This window comes from Dromaius novaehollandiae, chromosome 3, assembly GCF_036370855.1.
Source record: "Dromaius novaehollandiae isolate bDroNov1 chromosome 3, bDroNov1.hap1, whole genome shotgun sequence".
NCBI classification, from domain to species: Eukaryota; Metazoa; Chordata; class Aves; order Casuariiformes; family Dromaiidae; genus Dromaius; species Dromaius novaehollandiae.
In genome coordinates this window covers 102,224,155-102,242,488 of record NC_088100.1, presented here as the reverse complement: position 1 = coordinate 102,242,488, position 18,334 = coordinate 102,224,155, and the positions used below count along the sequence as shown (strand labels likewise).

At 40.4% G+C, this 18,334-nt stretch overlaps 1 protein-coding gene across 3 annotated transcripts in view; it reads right to left on the bottom strand.

Moving 5' to 3' along the window:
* Nucleotides 1-4,769, bottom strand: part of SYT14 (synaptotagmin 14) — a 94,011-nt gene extending 89,242 nt beyond the window's left edge. For 2 of the 3 annotated variants that reach the window (XM_064509623.1, XM_026123284.2), the window contains exon 1: nucleotides 4,616-4,768. Coding sequence is in view for 2 of the 3 variants with exons in the window: in XM_026123284.2 (XP_025979069.1) it covers nucleotides 4,616-4,628 (13 nt within the window). In the remaining variant the exon portion in view is untranslated. Of the gene's footprint in view, nucleotides 1-4,615 lie in introns of all 3 variants that reach the window. The other variant, XM_064509624.1, reaches the window with a different exon arrangement.
* Nucleotides 4,770-18,334: the final 13,565 nt, after the last annotated feature.

The window sequence follows — 18,334 nt, the reverse complement described above, 5'->3', positions numbered from 1 at the left end:
ATCAGTAAATAATGCAGGGAGTCATACCTACAATGACAACAATAGATTAACACCAGGAAATACTCCCGAAACAGTCCCCGCTACAAACAAAGAATGAGGATAAGACACTGAGCGTTAAACAGAGTCTGTGTGGCTGCTCAGGTCTGATATCCTGACATTTGATCTCCATCACACTTAAATTTTTTAGAGTGGGCATAGGTAGACAATACTAGTTTTTATACTTAGGCTTCATGTAATACTACTGTTGCTCCCAATACTTGCCCTGGCTGCACCAGCTTGCATTCAGAAGCACTATAGCCAATTCAGGTCAGGGCTAACTTGAGGATCTCTGTGTCATCTTACATCCTTCTCTTGCACCTGAATATCCCTGGTAACTTGGAAGGCAAGATAAAACCATTTCATGGACCAGCTTCAACCTATAGGCCACATATGATACTCCTACCTAAGCACAGTATCCAGGTTATCGTTCTTACTTTCATTTCCTTTTCTAGATTATGAAGTGTGCTGCTAGACATAGCTTTTATGTAACCTATATGAAGCAGTGTTCTAACTCCTTTTTCTTCTTATATCCATAAATAATAATAAAAAGTAGCTTCATTTAGTAATTTTTGTCTTTGTTTCCCACTAAGTGAGGGTTATATAATTAAATAGTCTGCTTTCTGCCCCATCCTTCCATTGCTTTTGAACGCATTGACTAGTTCAAACCAAAAGTGGCAGAAAGATGTAGGAACTTAATACTTTTGAGATTTGTAAGTTTCCTGAAAGCCAGAAGCCAAATACAACAGAGCCACTGATCACTGCTCTCACCAAATACAAGGGCAAACAACCAGCCAATAAATCCATGCATAGTCCAAACCACTTCAGCGTCTGCTCCCAACCAAACAGCTGGCAGATGAGGAGAGAGAGGAGGACAATCTTGTCAGAAACATCAGACAGCCAAGGACACTTCAGAGAGACTCAGGAGATGCAGGAATGAAATGAAAAGTATTCAAAGGCCTACATGCATGAGGAAGACCTCAGCATACTGCAGCAGGAACCATTAAAAAAATGGAAGGTAAAGTACTACAGTAATGGGATCGCAGGGAGAAAATATGGGAAATCATGTTCATTAGTCCCATTACCCAAGGAATAACCTATTAAGAGACAGCGTTACACTGCAATTCTTTCTTTTGACCTACTAGATTTCGTATTTACTGCTCTACCAAATAAGAAACTTGGTTGGTTTTCAAGTCACAAAACTTTTGTCGGTACTACTTATTATTCTCTTTAATGCTACTTCACAATTTTTAACACTGAACTCCTCACAAAGGAAACCTGAAAGAGTTTAAATTCAAGAAGAATTAACTGAGTCTGAAAAGGTTAGTTGCTAAACACATTCCCCTCCTTCAGGGAAGTACAGTTTTGTATAGTCTATACCATGTTACAGTGTGTTCAAGTACAGCCCAAAAACCTGGCAAAAGTAGACTTAAGAAGACAGAACTGGATAACCTTATACATTATAAAGCATAGTAGGACCTTTATATTTCTTTTCTCTCCTCCATGCAACATGATTTCCATAACTAGTTCTTCACCTGGACCTCAATTCAACCAAGTTCTTAAGGCAGGTGCCCAAGTTCTGCTATTGCTCAAAAGGGAAAAGCAGCATAAAGAAATCAAATTCATCCTGCCATGGCAACAGGGCAACAGAGTTATTTTGAAGGATTCTCAGAAACAACTCCTTGACTGTTCTCTAACAAATCTGAGACTGCCTGAACCATGCAAACTATATATCAGATATCTTTAAATAAATAAATAAAGTTTTAACATCATACTAACTTTTTAGGAAAATAAAAATTGAACTACTCCTGCAATCACTAAATTGTGGCTTTGAACTCGGTCAAATGAAGAATACTCTTTTTTTTAAAAGATCTGTCAGTAATCACAATACAAAAGTAACTAAGTACTGTCATTGACCAAAATTAACTTCACTTTCTTGGTTCTTTATAACTCTTGATACAAAAGACTTCACTTTAAAAAAGAAAAAAAGGCAAAGTTAAAACTTATGTAAACTGGTATGCTGACATACTGACAATGGAAATGGTATGCTCAAAAATCCAAAAGTACTTAATTCTTTGCAGCTAGCACATCCTCTTTTAATGTGAGCTGCTTTAATTTTGTGCACTCTTCAAATATAATATATATATTCTACTATGAGGAGTTTTGAACTACTTTATATTTATTCTTCAGCTAGAAGTTTTCAATCTCGCTTATTTCCTATGGCTTTACCAAAAAAAATTCAAAGAAAAAAATCTCAAAACTTGTACTATTGCATGGTCTTTCAAATGGAGCAAAGTATTTTCTCTGATTATTTTATTAAATCATACAAACATTTACTTGGACACAGTGTAAATTCTGTATTCTGACACTTTAGACTAGAAGCCCTGCGGTTTGATCCTGACTTCAGGCAGGATCAGTCAGTACTCACCCAAATCATACTTACATCTTAAAACACTGCTGACCGGGAAGCACTACTGCTAAACAGTACAGTCAGGGAAGATACTATTACATGAACAGGAGAAGAACACTGAGATGAAGTATAAAGATTATAATACCTATTAACATATCTATAGCAATCAGATACTCAGTTCAAGAAGAAAAAAGGGATGCTGCATTCCTGCTACAGCAGAAACATTCATTTCATTTTCTGTTTTCAAGGAGAGAACTAAATCAAAACCTAGCAGAGCAGTTTCATGACTGGATTTTCATATCCTGCCTCACCTTTAACTGTGACCTGTGGACCAAATCCTCAGGAGAGCTGAACTCCCATTTTGGCAATTTCATTACATGCCTACAGGAGAACCTGGCTATTTTGAAAGTCTGCCCTGGCCCTACTGAGAAGTGTCACGTTCTTTTGAAAGACCAGATTGCTTAATTCATTCATAGGTACCCGTTTTAATCTTCAAGAAGTAATACTCTAAATCCTCTACAAGTATTAAAAACAAAATTTAAATCTTTATAAATATTTTCAGATCTATAACAAATCCCCACAGATTTCGAGGAAAATGCAGCCTAAACTGAGAATACTGACAGATTTCGAAGGACTGACAATTGTCTTTCTGAGCTTGAGTTACATAAAAAGTGCAGACGCAGCAGAACGTTTTGCTCCCTTCTTTATAATATTAAGATGGCTTTTCAGCAGAAAAGAACCTAGCCAACTTAAAGCTGTCCAACTTAGACTCCTGGTGCGCATAGCTTCCAAGACAGGGTGAACATGCAGCTTTGCTTGCGCAGTGCAACTTCGCCTTACAGAGGCCTGATTTACTAATCCACGGAAACTGACAGCACAGAAACATCCCACATGCAAAATAAACACGAACAGTTTGTCTCTTCACAGTTTTCCTGGATTCTTTTGGTTATAAAAAGCAGATGTTCTCAGAAACACTAAGTTTTGAGGAAACAATGTACCCTTAAACCTTCTTTTGCTGGAAATTTAAGGTGGGGTTTTTTTGGAGGGGGAATTTTTAAACAAGGTGTAATATTACTCTTTGAGTCTAGAAGGATGGTTTCAAAACAAAGCTTAGAAGCCCTGCCTTTTAAGATGACCCTATCCAAAGAGGCCCAACAAGTGCCTACTGTACCTCATTCGTTCTAAAGAAAGGAAAAAGAATGATGAGCAGAAAGAACTGCAGACACAAGCTTATATACCGCCTGTTAGCTCTCAGTAGCTGGGCAACCAGGAGGGAGCAGGGAACATCCCTCCACTAAGGAATTAGTTTTCATAGACTTCAGGGCCAGAAGGGACAATCAGTTTTAAAACAGTGGACAAAGTCTCTCCAGGGAGGAAGGACTATGCTATGCATGTTTCAGGACCTAACATTCACAGTCGCACTCTGGATTGCTCTGAGGCATCCTCTCATGCAGAAGGTCTGGAAAACAACAGTCCCTAGAAACTCATCTCAGGGCATGCTGTGCCCTGTCGGTCTCCCCAGCGGATCCAGCAGGCAGGAGCATCTGCCTGTTCGCCTGCCAGTTTGCACAGCCCCAACTCCAGCCCCGGCCTCGGCGGAAGCCGCCTTGCTACAGCCCCCACTGCCAGAGCCCGCTGAGGGAAGGCACTGGGCTCCCGGACCAGCCACCTGCACCTCCCAACCGGGGTAAGGGCGGCTCACAACACAGCAGGGAAGGGTTTCGCCCCCACTGAACCACCGTCTCCTCTGCAGCACCTAAAGGCACACGCCTGGCATCCCCGGGGCAGCAGGCGAGGAGGAGGAGGAGGAGGAGGGAAAGACGGATGTCAGCCACCGTGCCAGGGATTATTTACCTCTTCAGAGCCTCCCAGGCACACGCACACGAGAGGAGGGGGCACCGCCACCGCCTCCCCGCTGCTCGCGCAACAACCCCTCCGCGCCCGGGCGGGGGCAGCGAGTCCTGCTGCAGCCCCCGGCGGGCGGCCGAGGCGACCCCCGCACGGCCGGGCGGCGACGCCGCTCGCCGGGGCTGCGCCCGCACCCCAAGCCCGGGGGGGAGCCCCTCGCCGCCGCCCCCCTCCCCATGCGCAGAGGAAGGGAGGGGAGAGGAGGGGGCTGGGGCAGGGGAGTCATTCGGGGCGAGGGGAGCCCGTTATTGGCCTACTTACCATCAATCGCCATGATCCCCGGGGTGGGCCGTACCAAGTAGAGCGCACGCAGGAGAGGCGCTGGCGGGCGCCGACGCTGCGAGACAGCAGCGCCGCGCGGGGACGGGCGGCGGCGGCGGCGGCGGCGGCGGCGGCGGGGGGCGGGAGGACGGAGCGTGCCAGGGCGCGTGACTCCGCCCCCCGCCGCCGCCGCCGCCGCCGTCGCCGCCTCCCCCCGCGCGCGCGAGCGAGCGCCCGGATTGGAACGGCGGCCGTTTAACCGAAGGGGATCGGCGGCCGTTCAACCGAAGCGGTTCGCCGCCTCGCGCGCGCGCCCGCTCGCCTGCAGGGGCTGGAGCCCCGCGGCGCCGCCCTCACCTCCGGCCGGGGCGGGCGCGTCGCGCCCCGCTGGGGGCACCGCGCCGTCCGTCTGCGCGGGTCGCCCCGTGGAGGCGGTTGGACGGAGGATAGGGGCCGACCCGCCGGGGTTTGTTGGGAATTTTTCCCTGAATTTCGGTGGGACGAGGGGTATAAACGTATATTCCCGCCTTCCTCAAAAATTAGTAAGGTAATTAGGAGGAAAAGCTTGACTCCCTTTCCCTCCGAAGATGGCTTTTTTTCGCACTCAGGATAGGCAGGATTTTGAAGTGTTGTTCCCCTGCCATCAACAGCTGACCAGCCTGGAAGTTTTGCACGTGTTCCAAGTTTTATGAGAATAAGGTGATATTCCTAAATGGAAAATCTGACCACTTTCCAGTTTGGGTGTTGTTTTTGTTTTTTTGGTTTTTTTGGGTTTTTTGTTTTTTTTTTTTTTTTGAAAGCTATTGGAAACAGAAAACAAAACTATTAGCTTTTTGTACAAATCAGACTGATTCCATAAACATCTGCAAAACTTTATACACAGCAACTGCAGTCAAGTGCGCAGAGCTTCTATATGCACACATATATATATGAACACACAGAAAGCCTATACGCATCACTAAGGGTGCTGAAAACATGTTACTTTGGCTAAGTAAAGCAGTTGGAAAAATAAGAAGTGTCAAAATGAAAATTACCAGCGCGGTCTGAACTTGCTCCATTATGCACATACTGCCTCTCGACGCAGTGCCACTGCATGGTCACGGACTTTTTTTCTCCCATGGTACCTCTTGACTGACTTCGTGCACAAGACAGATGGTGTCTGAGAATGAATCAAGATTCAGTAGTGATTAAAGTTACCGTAATTCCAGCATATTCTCATTTGTGGTAGCTTCCGTTTCTAACCTTAACATTCTGTAACAATAGCGTCCAATATCCTATAGTTTTTACGGGTATAAAACTGAAATAACATTCTGTTACGTAGAGCCATATTCACAGGCACAAAATGTACCTTCAGAAGGACTTGAAATCTTCACATTTATAACAATCTTCTACACATGCTTGAGGTAAAAGTAAGGTTAGAAGGAATTAGAAGGCATTAAAGAAACTGCAGTAATTTACATGGGGTGTTTTGGGGGGAGGGGGGTGTCTAGTTGCAACTTGGTTGTTTCAAGTACTTTCCTGTATCTCCTACCCTCTATTCTCTCCTTTCCACACCTCGGATCCTGCCCCAGCTGGTTACTCCTTCCTCTGTCCCACCATACACAGCTCCTTCCACTGGTTTCTGCACTTCATCCTTTGCTTTCCTCATTCCTGCTTCTAAACTCTGGCACTTCCCACACTTCTGTCAGCCTCCAGTCCTCCAAGGGGCTGCACGTGTTGTCCCACACAGGATATTTTACTTCTGCTCTCTGATCCTAACCCTTTTCCCCAAAAAAACACCATATATACGCCCCCAAAGTACCATATAAAAGAAGGAACACTGCTCAGAGGAAGTACAGTCTCCTTGCTCCCACTTGCTGTAGTCTGCAACACAAGGATTCCTGAAGCCAGAAGGAAGTCCGGGCCAGGCCATGAATGGCTCCCGCGATTAACAGAGAAAACAGAGGAGCATATTGGTTGGTTTGTGGATATTTTATTACTAAAGACGGCAATGTGCATGTAAAACTCCATTGCTGTGTAGGAAAGCCATTGTACAATCTCAGTAACATTTGGAGCTGTAAAGGAACACAGCATGTTAGTATATGGGAGTATACATAGGACTAGTTAGAAAAAGCAACATAAAAGTTAGAAATTTAAAAGAATAGTCAGGCTGAACAAAATGGCCTTCTTGGAAATCGAAGTCCCAAATGATAGACAGGAGATGTCCTGATGAGAAGCAACTGTAAAAAAGATCTTAAAAGAGAAAATGTCAGGAAAGCTTACTTGTAGCCATCTTTCTCTGTGCCAGCAGTGACATTTAGCTGACATACCTCTATGATTCTCCATTCATTCCAAACAGCTTTTCAGCCCTAGAGTTTTCTGCACAATTTGTCTTGATCACTATCTTTCTGACCGTATCACTGTGTTGTACTGCTGGTCCTGAACATAAGAATGAAGACTCTCATGGGATCAAATACGTATGCGTTGTTAGAGGTGTTATTCTTCTTTCCTTTTAATTTTCTTCTCTTTTTCTCTTGGCGGCATCCCAGTATTAAGGAACTACCAGTCGCTGATGTCAGCAAAACTTTCCAGGGCACAGACATCCACCCATGCAAAATCAGGGGAGTTATCTAAAATTTTTGGAGATTCTCGCATGTGATCACATTTGTGCGATTCATGTATGCAATTGATATTTTGTAGAAGTTTGTATCATTGGACAAACTCCTTTTGAGGGTTAGGAATGACTATGTTTATAAATGAGTAAAATTAAGATTGGAACTCTTAGTCCAGGCTTCCAGTTTTCAAAACACAAAAACAACACACAGTTGCTATGTAATAGAAATTCGCTCTGTTTGGAAAAGCAGTTTCAGAACAACAACAAACATACTTCCACACTTACAAAGAGATGATATGACAAGTACATGTGATGAACCATTAAAACGCCACTTTTCAGAACTAGGCTGAATCTGATCAGTTTTATGTGTGCTTTATTTTTATATGTTTAAAATTTCTAAGCTTTATTTACATATCAGGTACCTATGCACATCACCATAATAGTCTAATTTTTCAACAACATTACCATGAGGGACAAACCTTGAACAAACTTCCAAAACTCAGCTATTTTGTTTCTGTCCCCATATAATAGTTGCAACAGTATGAATTACAGCTTCATCCATTTCCTTCATAGAAGGAACACAGCTGATCAGCTCTGAATGCATCAGATGCTTTCTTTTAAATCCAAGGGCAATTCACTTTTTTGAAAGCATTTACATGTGATGCTACTAGTCTGCCTTTTGTGCAAATGGGCAGCTGCAGAAAGAAAATTCAACACGAGACCTTAAGTAACTGTGACAAATGAGTACAGCATACAAATGATTCACAGGTTATCAATAGTTTCCTAACAAAGGGAAGAATTATCATCTGTTGTGACAACAAATTTACTGATAGCTAGTTTACCTCAGTAATACAACTAAATGACACATACAGAACATATTTTATCCTGTAAGCCCTACAGTCTTCAGCAAAGTATCTTCTCTGAAGAAACTTCTCCCACTGCATTGATGTGAAGCCACTTTGGTGATTAAAATTGAAAGCTACTGGAAATTTTGGCAGGAGGCCCATAGGAGAATAAATACATTAAAAGTCATGAAGGTCTCAGTTACTGGAAAAACAAGTATAGTAATAAGATATTATATAAGTACAGTAAATATGACACAATTACATCTTAAGACCAAATCTTTGTTTAACATATCTCAATGCCATTGTTTATACACATTTATTGTGTGCATGTGCATGTTATATATAACTATTTGCTTTTTCTGAGTAGAACTCTGCACTGATTTTTCTCAAAACCAGCAAATACTTTTGGGGGGGAGTTCATCTCATAATTCTCTCTAAATTATCTCATCCTTGTTATAAACTGATACTTTGCACATTTAAGGCATGATCCACGCCAAACCAATTTTATTTTCTCTTCCACCTTAGTCATAATCATCTTAGTATGAAGCAGATATGATTAAATAAAGACTGCAAGAGTCTTAATGAAAACATAGACTATATGAAAACCATAGTGTTTATGAACGAAAAGAGTAAGTGAAGGAGTTACAAAATACGGGCTACCAGTAACCAGAACCCCTAGATTAATAACCTGCTGATTAAGATGCCAGGCAGACAAGCTATCTGTAATTGTCAGGATGTGAACAAAACGGGTTCACAACTAAATAAACAGTAGAAGAAAGCTTCAAACAGCTGGATGTAGACTTTGCAGTGGAATGTTGCCATTCCATTCAGATGTAGGTACTCTGCAGAAACATAATGGTTTCACTGAAATACCATTTGGGGGAAAAAAATAGGAACATATGCTAGGTCTTTCATTTCAGAAAAACTTTTCATTTCTAGCCTTTTTTACTTCATATTATATTTTTAAATATAATATTGAAATTTAAATGAACCATCTTGATTTTCTAAAAATAAAATGTTTCAGTTAGAAAACTCAATGTTTTATTGAAATTTCACTTAGTGGGATATTCCAAGCGTGCATGTGTGTGTGTGTGTGCGTGCGCGTATGTGTTCATTTTGTCCAATTGTGTTCCAATCTGGAATGAAGACAGATTTTGAAAGAACAGATCAAAACTCCCACAAAACTGAAATTCTGGTTTCTAACAGAAGCTTTCTCCTTACAAAAGTCCCAGCAAGAAGTAGCATGATGTGCAGTTCTAGGGTATTCTACCCTTGCAGTTTATTTATAGGAAGGTAAAAGAAAAATCTGGTGGAGCGGTATCCAAACAAACAAACAGAAAAGCTCTAACCCAGAATGTGAAATTAAAACATGACCTCTAAGATAGCTTCAAAAGATATCTCCCAAAGATCTTATTGCTTCAGCAGCCAAAGAAATAGCTAAAAATTATAATATAGTGCCATGCCCTAACTGATTTGGGATATCAGTTTATGTCTTTCCCTAAGAACTTTTGGCAGCAATTTTGTGAACACTGCCAATCAGATTTGAAACTTATGTCCATCCAGATTAGTTTCTCACACAAAGTGTTCTTTATTAGGGCATTAAATACCTAACCTCTTAATATTCAAGTTTGCATTATTAGGTTGTTGGCACTAAGTGAATAATCTATGACTCTTAGTCTTTGCTTCTCATAGTTTTTGAAAGCTAGGAAAGACAGCCTGGGCCCTCTGACACAAACTGCATAGCTACAGCTGGTGAGAGGGATCTACCAGATACCCTCTATTCTGCAATTGCTGGATAGGAATCATAACCTGACTCTTGAAGCAAATTATTTGGCTGAATACCACTCAGTGTATAACATCACATTCATGAATAAATGATTGAGAAACTGGAGAAGAATATCTCCAGCAGCACCTTCCTTCTGCCAAATTCTGTACTCCACAGGGTCAGATTTCCAACTAGGGTACTGTTAACCGCTGCCTGTGAGCTCAGGCAGAGAAGAAAGATTTGTGTTCAGCTTCACATTGGTTAATCTATGGGTATTTCATCTGCTACAGAAATATGAACTAAAAACATAAATAAAAACATAAATTTTTGGTGCCTAATATTTTAGCTGGTGTTCAATTAGCCACATGAGTCATATGCAAACTTCAGTGCTGGATAAATTAGATAATGTCACTTACCAGTACACTCATAAAACTCAACCTGCTCAAGTTACCAAAGTAAACATTTTTCCACTGTGTTACCTTGCAGTGTTCCAAAACAAAATCATCATTAAGTTACAGTTGGGACTATTAAGTGCAGTTCCAAAGAAAAAGTCCCTATCAGTGAACACATGCTCTCATGCAAACTTTGGAAATTATAAACTAAAACTGTGCCAGCAAGTCCAGTGCCAAATTAATCCAAAATCCATGTGGCTGTACCAGTTATTCCATGAGGAGCCGAACTAAGGCAGTGGATTTCCTGCAGACGCAGTTCTTCACCAGCTATCTCCCACCCTCCTCAATGGGGTAACCATAGCTTGTCCCCATCATGTCCCCTGTTATATCCCCACAGATATTGCACATGTTGCAATTATTCCAGAGCTATTGATATGCTGCTTGGACAGTCAAAATATGTGTGAGGACTGGCCAGTCAGATGCTACTGAGCAAAAAGTATAAATGATATATTTTCATAGTTGGTGAATTCTCTTGGCTTTTTCTTAAATGAATGCACTAATTTCATTCTCTCTCCTCTACACAGCAGTCAGTGTCCATGAAACTAGGAGGACCCTAAGTAGCTCTGGGATCTTGATGAAGCCAACCAACTGCTTGAAAGCCGGGGGCGGGGGGTAGCATTTGACAAATAGAGTGTGCTCACATAAGCCTCATTTGCTTGGGAAATCAGGCTAAAAATCTCGAAGACCAACAAACAACCTACACAATACCAATAAAATACAAAAAATGAGACATTCAGCCATACTTTCAAAATAATACATACAGTTTAATAAAAGTGTCACATGAAAAACAAATAAAAAATCTTGCTTTTTCAAAGACAAGTATCACATATGAATCTCTAACCATGACGTGGATTGAAATTACAGTACTTTCTTATAGAACAGAATAATTCTATGGACTTCCAATTAGACAAACTGTAGCATACAGTAATGATAGACTGATAAACAATATAAACAATCAACCATTCACAAAGTCATATCTATTTTTTTATAGAATAAATTTTCTTCATCGAAAAGCCATCAAAGGTAATACCACGGAACAAATACAAATTCAGTTTCCGTTATTCATATTTAAAACATTAAAAGGGAATGTGAAGATATGATCCAGCTCTCATAGATGGCTATTTTTAGACAGAACAAGACTTTGGATGCTAACAGAGCCTACCACTTTAGTTCATGCCAGCACAAAATAACCTTGTTCTTCTGACCTGAGATGAAAGAGAAGCCTACAAATGGTTTGAATGGAGGCTGAGCTGTATCAAACCCTAAAACTATAGCATACACAGATACAGACTTAAAAATTTTTCTTCTCAACGTGCTTTCAATTGTACAAAGGTTTTTCTATCAGGGTTTGCCTGAAGGTGACGGCTCACCAGATGATGCCGGGAATATGTGAGTGGGGGAGATTGACCTCCCGACAGCCCAGGTGGCTTGCACAAGTGGTCTGTTCAAAGCCTGTCGTGCTAGTGCAGAGAGATAACTGTCCTCCCAAGGACAGGGAAATGCTAACACAGTCTCAAAGCATTTCTAGGGTTAGTTATTTGCAGCAAGTGTGCAAGTCCTGTGTCAGCGACAAGTCTTGGCCAGACCTGCCCATGGTTGCTGTTCTCGGCCAACCTTGGCCAAGTCGCTGCCGTTGCCATGACACAGCTCCCTTCGTGCTTGCTCCTCATCACTCCCTGGTGCCTTTTGTGCCCTCTCCGCTGCTGCCTTGCCTTTCCCTCCCTCCCACCTGTAACCCGCATGGCTCCAAGCCGCCTGCTCTGTGTCGCGCTGACTACTTCTGTGCAGCTGCTCTGCATGCAAAGGAGAAGAAGCTGGTCCCCGCAGACAAGCCTGAAAATATCTATCTATCTATTAACAAAAGAAAGTGCTTAACACACACTGTCCCCTTAGCAACCAGACAAATGCCGTAGCGGCAGCCAGCCGCTTACGGTCCCTCTCAAATGTACCAGTAGTCTTAACTGTTCCTGTAGGGATGCTTGCACAGAGCACATCATGTACATTTAATTACTTTCTCATTGCAGTGACTTGTTTTGTGTACGCTCCCGCACAGCTAGGAGCTCAAACCTGTGGAGCAGTCAGTACTTTTCACTTCCGTTGGACTTTGCCCTTAGAAGCAGTTTTGTAAAAATTATTTTAAAAGTAATAGGAGTTCAGAAGGCTACGTCCATCTAAACTGGTGCTTCTTTTACTGGTAAAAGCTTTAGTTTGCCTTTGAATTATTTAGAATATTTCAAAGGTATACAGCAAAATATGATCTACTTTGATTTCTGGACTTAGCAAAGCTGTTCTTAATACCATTTCTGAACATATGTTCTGTTCTAACTTTTAAAATAGCTACCAGAATATGTCATTCATTCTGATGGCACCACAAATACTCTATTGATGCATTAATGACACTACTGAATTTAAAGAAACATTTTTTGCTAAAAATGTATGCAACCTGCAGAGCTGTTAAAATCACTGTTAAATATGGGATCCTATTTAAGTTCATTTTCAACTAACATTTTCATAGCTGATTAAAAGAGTTCCTTCCATGAAATAGTAAGCAAACTGGAGGTATTTTTAAATATTATTTCTTCATAGAATTACAGTAAAATTAAGAATTATGCAGAAGGGCTGTAGATCATGAAATTAAAATATTATTTGTAGGAAGTTCTCAGGCCTTACCTACATCTTTTAAGGCAATTAATAAAAAGTTACTGAAATAGCTCATTAAAAGCATTTTATATTTACAAGTTTAAACACGTGATTTTGCAGATTGCCACAACTGCCAGTTTTTCTGTTTGGCAGAAACTACAATACTGCTTTCTGAAATGTGAACACTCATCAATAGGCAACTTCACAAGGACAATAACGATAGTTGCATTTTTTTAAAAAAGCTCAGTAACAAACTGATCTGCAAGCTACTTTGCAAGTGAGGTATGTAAAGCCTGCTGTGAAAAAGCCAATCAACCAACCTGTTCTCTCCTCCTTTCCCAGCTTTTTCCATTAGAAGAAACAAAACAATATATATTCTAGTCTTAGAATATCGATGCCTAGGACCACAATGCTATTGGGCTATGGCCTGCAACTGGATATAAGGGAAGACTTTTTCCCCAGGAGGGCAGTCATGCAGCGGAGCAGGTTGTCCAGAGCAGCTATGCAGTCTCCATCCTTGGAGGTTTTCAAGACCCGCCTGGATAAAGCCCTGAGCAACCTGGTCTGGCCTCACAGTTGAGCCTGGTTTGCGCAGATGGTTTAACTAGAGACCTCCTGAGGTCCCTTCCAGCCTGAATTATCCTGTGAGCCTACTGATACCCCATTATAATAACAGAGAAGTCTGATATTGCAAATGTATGTTTAACTGGAGAGGACTTCTATAGGGAAATAACTCCAATCCTAGAACAGCAGACAAGTAAACATGACCCTCCCCAGGGATGCTGGCATGAAGCAGAACTGCCAGGGCTGTACTGTGATGGTACTAAAGAGGGATTGATTTAGGAGAAGAATGGATGAGGTGTGTTTGTAGTGCATGGAAACATATGACAAAGACTCCTGTCATGCATTAGCTTTATAGGCTTAAAACCTGTATTTCTGCTTGATATGAGTTTGAGTCTGGCCTAAATTTACATTAGCAATCTAAATGGCTTTCACTAAAAGCTGCATTTTTAACTTCTCTGCTTTTTTTAAAAGCCTAAAGTAGACATACTGAAAGAAAAAGATGTTTAATTTTCAGATTTATTAAGTGTTCACCTAGTATTCACATCTTTTCTAAGAGAAGCAAATAAACAAGAGCTTTTGGGGAAAGTGTGATGGAAAATTCAAGGGAAATGGGAAAAATATTCAAAGCTCCACTCCGAAACCTAAAAGAATGATCCTAAAAAACTAGTTACTGTGTTGATATTTTGTTACAATATTTGATAAAACTATGAGGCAAAAGCTGTCTAGAATGGTGCTTTCTAACTTTTCACCTTCTTTGTCTCTTACCAGCATTAAACTTCTTTTTCATTCTTCCCCACTACGTGTTACCCCAAGCTGGAGTCTCTCCACTACTGATCTCAATCTGCACAAGTGCTCTGCCTTGGCAGTCCTTGTTGGCTCCCAAAATTGTTTTCAGTCTGAGAGGTGGTCCAGGTGAAAGCTGCATTCCCCACCGCCATTTCCTTTGCCAGCCCTCCCAAAGTCATTGGTCCTTGTTCCTGGTTATCATCTTTGTGTTTCGCTCCCTCTCCTCTACCTGCCTTTACTGTCCTTGGAAGGTCATCCTTGGGCTTTGCATTTCATTTGAACCCTTTCCCAAGCCTCAGCTTTGATAGTCTTCCAACTGCAAATTGTCTGACTCTCCAGAAGAGAAAAGTACTCCACTGGAACTGTATCACTGTAATTTAGGGCAAGATCTGGCCCTTCCTCTTTAAATTATTTAGTGAGATACTTACCTGATTAAGCATTTGTAGCATAATAGAATATTTTAGTCCAAGAGAAATCAAGTTCCTTTAGTTGAAATCTCAATAAGAGCTGCCTCAACTTAGAATAACTGCAGATATACTATGAAGCTTTTTGATTACTGTTAAGTTTTATTAATTTCTTAGTACTATATAATTTTTTTTAATCTCATAGTCAGCGTTTACTGTCATTTTAATGATGATTAGCCCATCTACATAAATTCCATTGTGTGTCTCCTAAACTATATGCAGGAGGAGTTATTTTCATAAGCATTTCCTTACATTTTTCATTAGTTACAAAAAAGAGGTAGAAATGATGGCCATCCTGAAAAAAAACTTTGACTATCTGGGGTTTTGTGTCTGAGAAGGCTGAACTTTGTTAAATAAATAAAAAACATACTAGGAAAGAATTATGTGGCAAATTATTTGAGAAATATTAAATCATGTTGTCCAGATTAAAAATGTCAATAAGAGATTAAATCAGATGGGAAAATAAGTGAATGGGTATATCTCAGATATACACTGAACCTTAAATATAGGTAGTAGTTGCATGAGGAAATGTAGCATAATTTGCACTGATTTTACATTATGTCTGCAGTATTCTATAGTTTACTATCTTCAGTGTATCTGTCCTCACAACACTATTGCAAGGTAGAGAAATATGATATCTTTTATTTTACAGATAAATAACAGTGACATATAAGCTGTAACTACACTGCTGAATAAAACAAGATCAGGGACCGTCCTGTGGCCCTGAGGTCAGCTGGCACAGCCTGGGTGTCTCCACAATGTGTAGTACATGGCCCTGTATTTCTTTTGGCTTCATGCAGTGCCTTTATGGCTGGTTATTATTGTATACATGATTTTTTTTTCAATTTAGAATGTCTGAAGTAATGTAAGAGCTACGTGCAGTCTTTCAGAGTGTATATTCATGGCATTTATTGGTATGTGCTGTTTGCCATTGGGCAACAAACCTACTTGCCTTTGGGTACAAAGAGGTAGTTAAGGGGGAAAAGCCTGCTGGGAACACGTTGCAGAACCATGCTGGGTACAGGGACCCAGGACAGATTTGTCTGTGCCACCCAGGATATGGATAACACAATGACACTGATACAGGCAATTCATAACCTGGAAGAAGACATTGTCATAAAACAATTTGGCTTTGTCCATTCTCTCTATGGAAATGTTGCTTTGATTAGGGAATTTGTTTTCAGATAGATCTCATCTTAGGCAGCATTTATGTGGTGGCTGAGTTCCATTGGGTTAATATTTTTTTATGAAAAGTGCATTGGTATTACCATTACACATCTTTAGCCTGAAAATGGTTTGAAATGGAAACAGGTACCTATTCGTATAGCTATTAAAAATCAGCTGAAAAGATTCACAATTCATGAATTGTGAATTAATATGCAAGCTGAATTAATGAATTTAAACAAATTCATGAACTCATGTTAAATGAATTAACAGACACACTCTAAGAGCAGATAACCTGTGGGGCTTGATGTGGCAAGGAAACACTGTCACTCAGCTGTATGTTAACACTGCTATCAGAAACAGACAGAAACACAGCATACTGCATCTAGCAGACCGGTGCATTCACTATGTCCACCCAAATGAGTACTGCCACTAGGTCTTTTCCTCGGTATAGACAGAGTACAATTTTCTTGCAGTTAAGGCAAATCTGCCTAAGTCTAGACAGCCAACATTAAAGTGGAACCTTTTTATTACCATTAGAGCACAACAAGCAGAGGCTCGAGCTTAGGTTCTGACAACATGATGGATGATCGACTACAAAATATTGTTATTTGATGAAAAAAATAGTTTGTAGCTAGGGTGCATGATAAAAACACTTCAGATGATTCACAGGCTGCTCATTTACACATGCTTTCAATCAATAAAGAGCATGCTGTTAACCAATGTCTACTTTTCCTGTCTTAATCACTGATCTACGGCTAGATTAGCGATTAGAATCTATCGCCTGTTTAATATTCAGCCTAAACAGATTCAGCTGCAGTTATTGGTAAGGTACTCAGGGAACAGGCAATGTATTTCTTGTTCTATACACTTTCTGCAGTATCCAGTTAATGCAATGATTAAAACCTTAACAAGGAGAGACCACAAAAAAAATTTTGACAAAGAAACAACATAACGAATGCACTGTTCTTCCAAATCCCACATCTCTATTGAAGCATAAAGAGTAATTTTTTTTCTCTTCATCCTTCTTCAGTTTAAACCATGCCCATTGGGATTATCTATTCCCACTGGTGACCAGCTTTGTAGAATTACCCTGCTTAGTTTTACCAGCATACTAAAACTACAGCACACTGAAGTCAATGGAGTTGCACCAAAACAAGGATTATGGAACTAATTGCCTTTTGTGATACTCATGAAATAGAGGACAACCTGGTATAACAAAATCACGACATACCCTCCTGCCGCTCACAATTAACTTTTCCTTGGAATGAGAGGAACAGGCTGTCCTGTTGCAAAAATAAAAATGTGCTTGGTTGTGAGCCAGAGTTAGAGAGAAATACATTTGTGATTACATCCAGCAACTTAATTTACAAGCATCAGATTAAAAAAACAAAAAACAAAAAACCAACAACCTTTCAGAAAATACAGCCGTATAGACCAGACAATTGTGATCTGAGCACAAGATTGGAGTCTTGGTATTCCCACTGCTGCCACTAACTTGCTGTATGACCAGGAGCAAATCATTGGACTGCTCTGATTCAGTTACTTTGAATTGATAATTAGCTACCTTTGGACACAGCTTAGGGACCTGCACTTCAAGTGTGATCTATAGATAAAGTATCCTGTTTATCTAGAAAATTACTTTCATTTATTTTGAGAGGGAGAGAGTTGAACCTCTTGAAGTGAAGTAGCATTTATTATGCTACTTCTGCATACCTTGTTTGCAGGTATTATTTATGCTGGGGAATTTTAGCAGAATTATGTGTCCACACAATATAATTAAGGTCAAAGGGGGTAGAGATAATCCATCTTTATGCAAAATAAGATCCACACTGTACAAGTCTCACTCAAAAGTTTTGCCCCCAAATATATGGTTCTCCTAAAAGTCTACATTTGCTTCATGCCAGTATATTACATCCATATCAGTCCAGTCCAATCAGCTAAATGAATGTCATTTGTCTTCAGAGTTAATGATCAGACATTTACTTTTAAAGATAATACAGTATACTGTGTCCTAAATGAGCCAGCAATACATGATTGAACAGAAAGTAAATGAAATCGTGCTGATGTTCAGCAGGCAGAGAATAGTCTTGAGTGACTGCAGTGATAAACGTATCAATGTATAAAAAAAATGCACAGAGCCATAACATCCAAGTTAAACACCAAACTTTTAAAAAGTTTCTGCTTCTGGAAAGGAAATAAGTAAACATTTTTCATCACTGTCTGAGGATGACCATATATCATTTTTAGTAATAACTCTAATGGGTTGGTCCTTTTAGCACTTGATTACTATAGCTGCCCAACTTTTCCCGTTATATCTTGTTTTGAATTGCTTGTAGAGTTGCCAAGTTTAAAATGTTTGCCCAACATTTTCCACCTCTCCTCTCAGCTTTAAGACTAACATTTTGGAAAGCTCAGACAAACTTTTTTGCTATTTGTGAGAGTG